The sequence below is a fragment of the Ctenopharyngodon idella genome, chromosome 23, assembly GCF_019924925.1.
Source record: "Ctenopharyngodon idella isolate HZGC_01 chromosome 23, HZGC01, whole genome shotgun sequence".
Lineage (NCBI taxonomy): Eukaryota > Metazoa > Chordata > Actinopteri > Cypriniformes > Xenocyprididae > Ctenopharyngodon > Ctenopharyngodon idella.
Window position 1 is genome coordinate 16,665,648 of NC_067242.1, and position 9,311 is coordinate 16,674,958.

At 36.0% G+C, this 9,311-nt stretch overlaps 1 protein-coding gene across 1 annotated transcript in view; it reads left to right on the forward strand.

The window, feature by feature from the left end:
* zbtb47b (zinc finger and BTB domain containing 47b) overlaps nt 1–9,311 on the forward strand; it is a 32,403-nt gene that overhangs the window by 17,881 nt on the left and 5,211 nt on the right. Inside the window, exons 3-6 of the mRNA XM_051882358.1 lie at nt 1,560–2,842; nt 4,972–5,119; nt 7,600–7,715; nt 8,584–8,728. Coding sequence (XP_051738318.1) covers nt 1,634–2,842; nt 4,972–5,119; nt 7,600–7,715; nt 8,584–8,728 — 1,618 coding nt within the window. The 5' untranslated portion in view covers nt 1,560–1,633. The remainder of the gene's footprint in view (nt 1–1,559; nt 2,843–4,971; nt 5,120–7,599; nt 7,716–8,583; nt 8,729–9,311) is intronic.

The window sequence follows — 9,311 nt, forward strand, 5'->3', positions numbered from 1 at the left end:
TAATATAACTTTAAAACATACATGAAAGTAGCAAAGAGGAGCAACGGAACATATTACAAGCAATAAACAAAGTGCTTTCAGTAGGCCTATTTAGATTATCTGAATGTTTTCTTTCTCATGTTTACTGTTGTTTGATTGTTTAATCCATTTAATCCCTTAAGACAAAACTGGCTGTGTTTACATTAATTTTGCGTCATAAAACCATTTTGAGACGCAAGTATTAAACTACTTACACGGAGTCGCGCACAGCCGCATGCGCGAGCACTCTACACAAACAAAGCGTCAGCATTTGAAATTGAAAGCAGCCTTCTGTAAGTGAGTTTTCATATTTTTAATATATAAGTCCACTGCATTCCAAACGACATGCCTTCGTAGACCATTTGTAAGGAAAATACCGACGGGCGAGACCGCGCACAGCAACATCAAACAAAGCGCGCGTCTCTCACAGCGCATCCTGTGCAGTGAAGCCCTCGAATGTAGTAATTCGCTTCAACCTTTCCCAACTTCATGAAAGATTATTTTACGGAAGGTTCGAGTGGTGTATGTGTGTGAGGAATTGGAAGCAAGCAGAATCCGGGTGTTTCTAAAGCACAGAGTCATCGCGCATCTGAATAAAAACTAAGCTCAGAATCGATTCTGAAATTCTCAGAATCGATCCAGAATCGTTGGAGAGAGAATCGCGATGCATCGATGGATCGATTTTTTTTTTCTCCCACCCATACTTTGAAGTTTTATCAAATTTGCATTAACCAGTGTTGCTATTGTTGACTAAAACTATTAAAATATATATATATATATATATAGATTAAAAAACTGAAATAAAATGCAAATATTAAAAAAAAAACTTAAATGAAAATTAGAAATTATGCTTTAGCAACTAACTGAAATAAAATAAATGTAAGTTGAAGTTGCTAAAACTAAAACTGAATAAATAACAATAAAAATCAAGTTAAATAAAACAAAAACTAATACAGTTGACAAAAGCACATAACAAAACCACTAAATCTTATACAAAAATTTAAAATGAAAACTGAAAGTATAAAAATAAAAAATCTGATTTAAAATATGAATAAATACTATAATAGTATATAAGTAATAAAATAATACTGACATTAACAGTTTTGTAATGTGACACAAATGAATCATTGAATCAGAGCTATGAATCAAATTCTGTGAATCAGACTCAGTTTGAATTGATTCACTGAATCAAGTTTAAATCACTAAATCGTTAAATCACAACCACTATTAATATATCTCATCGTAACACTCTAATACTTGCGAGTTTTGAGACAAGGAAGTATTATGAATCTAATGATACAGTGTTTTAGAAATGTAATGGCCAAATAAAACCACATTAAAATAATTTGTCATATTATTGCTATAAGCACAATTTTGCTTGTTGCATTTACTGCATTGGTTCTTAGTTCTAGGAATGCAAATCTAGATCTAAAATGTTTATTCTATTTTTCCAAGTGTCCTGTTTATGATCTTATTATCTGTAAATAATTTTCTAATGAATTGTAAGATTAAAATACATTTTCTCCGGTCTTGTCTCACAGTGGAGAGGACAGCTGACTTCCCCTCTGTTGAGTTCTTTCTGCTGGAGGATGCAGTGCTACACTTTACTCGTTTAATGGACAGGCTGAACGAACAGCATCTCTACCAGCCTCACCTGTGCGACGTGGACCTCGTGCTGGTGTCCCACTGTACATTTTCCGCCCACAAGTACGTGCTGAGTGTACACAGCCCAAACTTCCAGGCCCTCCTCTCTCAGAGTCAACCGCTGCACCAAATAAACCTGGCCTTTGAGGTGCTGAGTATCCAGATCCTCAACTTCATCTATATCTCCATCTTTGAAGTGCTACAGGTGGCCATTGTGCTCCAGATGAGTGATTTCTGCCACAAGCTACCTGGCTCCAATGAGATGGCTGACACAGACGAGCAGGGCAATGCCTCGTCCAATCAGATGTACAAGATGAAGGAGATTGAGAAGATGTACACACAGCAAGGAAATGGTACTTTCTCATTGCTTGTAGAGGATAGTGGGGTCAGTAGGGAAATTATCCAGACACATTCATCTAGCGTCCACTCCAGCCCTCAGGCCAAACATTTCTACAAAAATGATGACAGCAGAGGGGGAGTGGCTAGTGGAGGAGGGCGGGGCTTATGCAAAATAGAGGGAGGGGCCAGTTTCAATGAAGCGGGAGCCCAGGATGGTTCTGTCTCTTTTAACAGAGAGCAGATTATCGTGGAGGTCAATCTCAACAACCAGACATTGAATGTTTCTAAAGGGTCCGACGGCAAGAGCATCACCTCAAGTACCTCATCCCTCCTCGTTCACCATCGCACCAGTCCTTCCGGTGTGGAGGAGGGGAAGGAACGGGGCGATAATGAAGATGTTGGTGAAGACGAAGAAGAAGAATATGAACAAGGAAAGGACGAGATGGAAAATTGCAGCGATGATGAGGACGATGAGGATGAGGAAGAGAACAACCTCAACATTCCAGAAACAGGACACACCAGCGTGGGAAGACTGCGTGCCACGAGAATACCAACTGGCACAGATGCCGCCATGAGACAGACATTAATCGACGCCACACTAGGGGAAGGGAGGAAGAGGAGAAAAGAGCAGGAGAGTCTGGGGCAGAAGGTGAAGCTCGAAGAAAAGCAGCACTTTTCCTGCAAGAAGTGCCCTCGTATTTTTAACAACCGCTGGTACTTGGAGAAGCACATGAACGTCACACACAACCGTATGCAGATCTGCAATAAATGCGGCAAGCGCTTTTTACTGGAGAGCGAGTTGCTGCTACACCATCAGACAAACTGTGAGAAAAACATACAGGTACACACACCTGTCTGCATGCACATGTTAATAAGGTCGATCTATAAGGCCGATTTCACACAAGCAGTTGCACCAAATGTGTGTGTGAAATCGGCCTTATAAATCGACCTTATAATAATAATAATACAATAGTAACACGAAATCTATATTGCTACGAAATATATTTTGATGCTGATATACACTACCGCTCAAAAGTTACCGTAGAAATTAATACTCTTATTGATGCAACTTTTTATTTATCAAAGAATCCTAAAGCAAAAATGTATTACAGTTTACACAAAAATATTAAGCAGTAACTGCTTTTAACATTGATAATAATAAGAAATGTTTCTTGAGCATCAAATCAGCATATTAGAATGATTTCTGAAGGATCATGTGACACTGAAGACTGGAGTAATGATGCTGAAAATTCAGCTTTGCATCACAGGAATAAATTACATTTTAAAATACGTAAGTTATTTTCTATTATAATGACGTTTCACAAAATTAGTGTTTTCATTGTATTTTTGATCAAATAAATGCAGCCTTGGTGAGTATAAGAGACAAAAAAAAAAACCAGTCTTACCGACTTTTGAACGGTAGTGCATGGTTTTTTTTTTTTTTTAATTTATAAATTATAAATACTTGTATACACACACACATTATTTATTTATTTATTTAATTTTTCATGCTTATTTCCTAAATGTATTTTTAGATTTCCATCATCTAATGCTCACTTCAAGTTAATCATTAAAAACACTAATAATTTAATATCACTGTTAAAGGATTAGTTCACTTCAGAATTCAAATTTCCTGATAATTTACCTACCCCCATGTCATCCACGATGTTTATGTCTTTCTTTCTTCAGTCGAAAAGAAATTAAGGTTTTTGAGCAAAACATTCCAGGATTTTCCTCCATATAGTGATTTCAATGGCTACAAACGGGTTGAAGGTCCAAATTGCAGTTTCAATGCAGCTTCAAAGGGCTCTACACGATCCTAGACAAGGAATAAGGTTCTTGTCTAGCAAAACGATCAGTCATTTTCTAAAAAAAAAAATATATATATATATATATATATATATATATATATATATACTGTATATACTTTTTATTCACAAATTCTCGTCTTGCACTGCTCTGCAATCCGCCACACATTACATAATCATGTTTAAAAGGTCACGCTTGACGTAGGTGGAAGTACCGAGCAAGTGTTTACAAAGTGAACGTGCAAAGACGAGTTTGAAGTTGGAGGAGAAAATGAGATGGGAGTTTTTTGCCCTACCGCGATACTTCCGCCTACATCACGTGTGACCTTTCCAACATGATTACGTAACGCATGGCGCATCGCAGAGCAGTGCAAGATGAGCATTTGTGGCTAAAAAGTATATCAATTTTTATTTTTTTTAGAAAATGGCCGATCGTTTCGCTAGATAAGACCCTTATTCCTCATCTGGGATCATGTAGAGCCTTTTGAAGCTGCACTGAAACTGCACTTTAGACCTTCAACCCGTTGGTGACTGTTGAAGTTCACTATATGGTGAAAAATCCTGGAATGTTTTCCTCAAAAACTATAATTTCTTTTCGGCTGAAGAAAGAAAGATATAAATATCTTGGATGACATGGGGGTGAGTTTGTCTAGTTTTAATCTACCAATAACAGTATAGACTTATCAGCTTCTTATAAGACATTTTACCATGTTTAAAGGTGGATTATGTGCATTCTCTTCTGGTACTCTGCTATGAGTGCATATTGCAGAGCAGAATGATAGACCAGAGAGTTGGGATGATATATAGGCACAGACTGTATTAGGGTGTGGAGAACAGCTGTTTTCTGCCATTAAAGCAGGTCTGCCAGGCCATTTCCACCTCTAACTCAAACTGGGTCTAAAACATCCAGCACTCATTTGTCTCTGCTATATTAAGCACTTAGAGGGAATTCAGTGTAATTAAGGAAATTGTGCTGTTGTGTTTAATTTGGTATAAATGAATTTTAAGTTAGAGGTGCCCTTTGCAATATTCATTCTTTATTTAGCTTGTGCAGTTCTTGGTACTCTTTCAGAATGATAAAATCCTGTTGTGTTTTCCATCGACCCCTAAGGGAGAGCTGTTTAGTCTAATGCCGTTCATTCACATCCTCTGATCTTTGTAGTGCGTGACTTGTGGAAAAGCCTTTAAAAAGCTGTGGTCTTTACACGAACACAACAAGATTGTCCACGGATATGCCGAGAAGAAGTTCTCTTGTGAAATCTGTGAAAAGAAATTCTACACCATGGCACATGTCCGGAAACACATGGTTGGTGAGTACTGGGTCAATTAATGGGTCATTCTGTCATTATTTACTCACTTTCATGTTATTCCATGTTATTCCCAATATATATAAAAAAGATGTTTCAATTTTTTTTTAAAAATAAAATACAGATTATTGGAGTACGTGGTAACACTTTACAGTAAGGTCCCATTAGTCCCATTAATGCATTAACTAACAACAAACAAAACATTTGTTAGTTTTTATTAATCTAATGCTAATTAATCTAATTAATAAATGATTTAGAAGTAGTTTTCATTGTTAATTTGTTAACTAATGCAGTTATTATTAACAAATAAAACCTTACTGTAAAGTGTTACAGTGTTAATAGGTTTTGCAAAAAAAAAAAATACTATTTCAGTCCTTTTACTTCAGAATTTCATGTAATTCAGTGTGTTACTTCCCAGTTCTTTGTAATTATTCATGAAATTTATTTGTCACACAACTCATCTAAATGATTCAACCTCAAACTGTGGTTCAATTTAAGACCCTCTTTTTCAGGCTACAGGCCAAATCTTTATATGTACTTTATACTTATCTGCATTGTGCATTAACAAATGAACTCATGGATCCGTTTTAAAGGATTAGTTCACTTTAGAATTAAAATTCCCTGATAATTTACTCACCCCCATGTCATCCAAGATGTTTATGTCTTTCTTTCTTCAGTCAAAAAGAAATTAAGGTTTTTGAGAAAAACATTCCAGGATTTTTCTCCATATAGTGGACTTCAATAGTTACCAACGGGCTGAAGGTCCAAATTGCAGCTTCAAAGGGCTCTACGCAATCCCAGCAGAGGAATAAGGGTCTTATCTAGTGAAACGATCGGTCATTTTCTAAAAAAATTAAAAAATTATATATTTTTAACCACAAATGCTCATCTTGCAATGCTCTGCGATGCACCACGCATTACATAATCACATTGGAAATGGTCACGTGTGACGTAGACGGAAGTACCAGTCCAGTGTCTACAAAGCGAACGTGTAAAGACTAAGTCAAACGCCCTTTACAAAAAAACAATGATGAGTTTTTCACCCTACTGCGGTACTTCCACCTACGTCACGCGTGACCTTTCCAACATGATTACGCAATGCGTGGCGCATTGCAGAGCTAGCGAGCATTTGTGGTTAAAAGTATATACTTTTTTTTTTTTTTTTTTTTTTTTTTTTTTAGAAAATGACAGATCGTTTCACTAGTTAAGACCCTTATTCCTCGGCTGGGATCATGTAGAGCCCTTTGAAGCTGCACTGAAACCACAATTTGGACCTTCAACCCGTTGAACCCCAGTAAAGTCCGCTACTGTATATGGAGAAAAATCCTGGAATGTTTTCCTCTAAAACCTTATTTTTCGACTGAAGAAAGTAAGACATAAACATCGTGGATGACGTGGTGGTGAGTAAATTAGCAGGAAATTTTAATTCTGAAGTGAACTAATCCTTTAACATAAAACAATACCTCCGCCTGTCACAGCTAGGTGGCAGTCAAGATGCTGCTTAATACAGCAGCCCTGTCAAATGCACGAAGACATATTGTTGTGTAAATTAACCTTCAGGCAGAGGTAATACAGCACACACTGGCCTTCATACTGTACCGTACTTTCATCTTCTGAAGCTTGATCTTCCCAGAGCTTGGTCCAACACAATAGTGAAATACCCAGCTCTGTTTTGAGAAGGGGAAAGAGCCGCTTTGACCTTGCATTACCATCCAGAACAGACTGAGCTGAGCACAGAGGCTGTATTGTTTAATCTGCCCTGACAGCAGAGAGGAAATATCTTATCTAGAAGTGCTTCCTTCTACCAGAATCCACTCAATTGTCCACAGGGCAACAATTTACACTTGCTCATCGAACACTGACAACCGAGTAAATGAAGTAATAATGCAGTGTGTCTTATTATACACAAAATCATGCCACAATCTTACTCTTGCTAAACTTAAAAATTAACACTGAGTTGTGTTTAAGATTAAATTAAGCTTTAATTCATTTTAAATATAAAAAACTTTTCTTCCTTTACATGCAATCACATCATTACCACATGCCTCAAGCTGATTGGCCCCTTCTGATCCTGCAGCCAATGAGATTGCTTGCTCAACATTCAAATAGTCTGGTTCATTGTTTGTCGTAAGCTAGTTCTGCAGAACGCTATCAGAGTTCCTCTGAGACCCTCCACCTCCCCCAGCTCCACCTGCCTAGATCTGCTATGGGATTTATATATGTCTATTTATGCAGCAGCAGCATATCTTACATGTTCACAGCTACGTGTCTGTGTATATATTAGCAGTAACAAGTCCATACTTGCTCTGTAGCAGCGTAGATCTAGTCTGCCAACACCAAATACATTAACATTGCCATATTCAATAGCATGCTAAATCTATTCCAAGAGTTGCCATGATTGAATGGTTACTATGAAAGCATTCTGATGCAAACAAGAAAGCAGATGTAATTTTTAAAATATGATTTTGGGTTGTTCATTGCAGCTCACACTAAGGACATGCCGTTCACTTGTGAGACGTGTGGGAAGTCCTTCAAACGCAGCATGTCTCTTAAAGTGCACTCTCTCCAGCACTCTGGAGAAAAGCCCTTCAAGTGTGAGGTGAGTTCACTCGTGCAGATTATCAGTTGTAGGCCTGAGAGATTCAGGTATTGCATATATGTCTTTTTCACAGAAAAAGTCATTTTCCCTTAAGGTCACGCAAGTGTCCAGTGTAAGTATCAGTGTAGCGCATTATGTTCACTACCATTTAAAAGTTTGGTGTTGGTTGTTTTTAATATAAGCCTCTTATGCTCACCAAGGCTGCATTTACTTGATGAAAAATACAGTAAAAACAGTGATAGTGTGAAATATTCTTTAGAATTTTTTCAATTTTCATATTTTTTAAAAAGTAATTTATTCATGTGATGACAAAGCTGAATTTTCGGCATCATTACTCCAGTCTTCAGTGTCACATGATCTTTCAGAAATCATTCTAATATGCTGAAACATTTCTTATTATTATCAATGTGGAAACTGCTTAATGTTTTTGTGGAAAATTATACATTTATTTTTCAGGATTCTTTAATGAATGGAAAGTTCAACAGCATTTATTTGAAATAGAAATCTTTTGTAATATTACAAATGTCTTTACTCTCAATTTAATGCATTTTTGCTGAATTAAATCAATTTCTTAAAAAAAAAAAAAATCGTACTGACTCCAAATTTTTGAACGGACATGTTATATTAACATTTGACAACCAGAAAGTGCCCAAATACTTCTTGAACAGTGGTCCAGTATTTATTATTTTAATTTATGCATTATTTTTAACAGTTTTATCATTTCAAACCTAATATACTTTTTTTTTTTTTTTTTTAATGTTTTGGTTGAAATGTGTGTTTGTGATATATGTCTAAAAATATCTAGAAGCAGAGGAACATAGATGTAAATTATAATGTACTGTATCTGATGCCGTTACTCATGTTGTAGAACTGCAGTGAAAGATTCCAGTACAAATACCAGCTGAGGTCACATATGAGCATCCATATCGGACACAAGCAGTTCATGTGCCAGTGGTGTGGGAAAGACTTCAACATGAAGCAGTACTTTGATGAACACATGAAGACCCACACTGGTAGGAACCACCACTTTGGCACCTGTCATAATCACAGTCAACAAAAATCTTGATTAGATATTATTATTATTATTATTATTATTATTATCAATTAATTAATATTATTATTATTATTTTATTTTAATAATTGAAAATAAAAATGGTAATGGCAATCAAATGTACATATTTCTGTATATTTTAAATAATATGTTAATATTAATAATATATAATATTAACTTATTGAAATTATAATATATTTATTTATATATTAATTTTACCATGCCAGTAAAGCCACTTAAATCTTAATATATTATCTATTTATGTGTATATATAACGTTTTATAGTTTAAAATAAAAATTGTAATTATTGATTTCAAACGCTCCCGCTTTCAAAACGCTTTCAAACACTTACGTGTGCTTTCAAAAACTCCTGTGTGCTGATCATTGTAGCCAATCACAGACATATCTGTTGAGCTCGTGAACACAGTGGCCAATCAGAGGTGTTTACGAATCTGCTCAACAGCGCTCAAAGCGTCACGTTTTTAACATTCCAGTATCGACTTGGTATAGAAGTCTTTACTTTTTACAACACTAACCACTGTCAT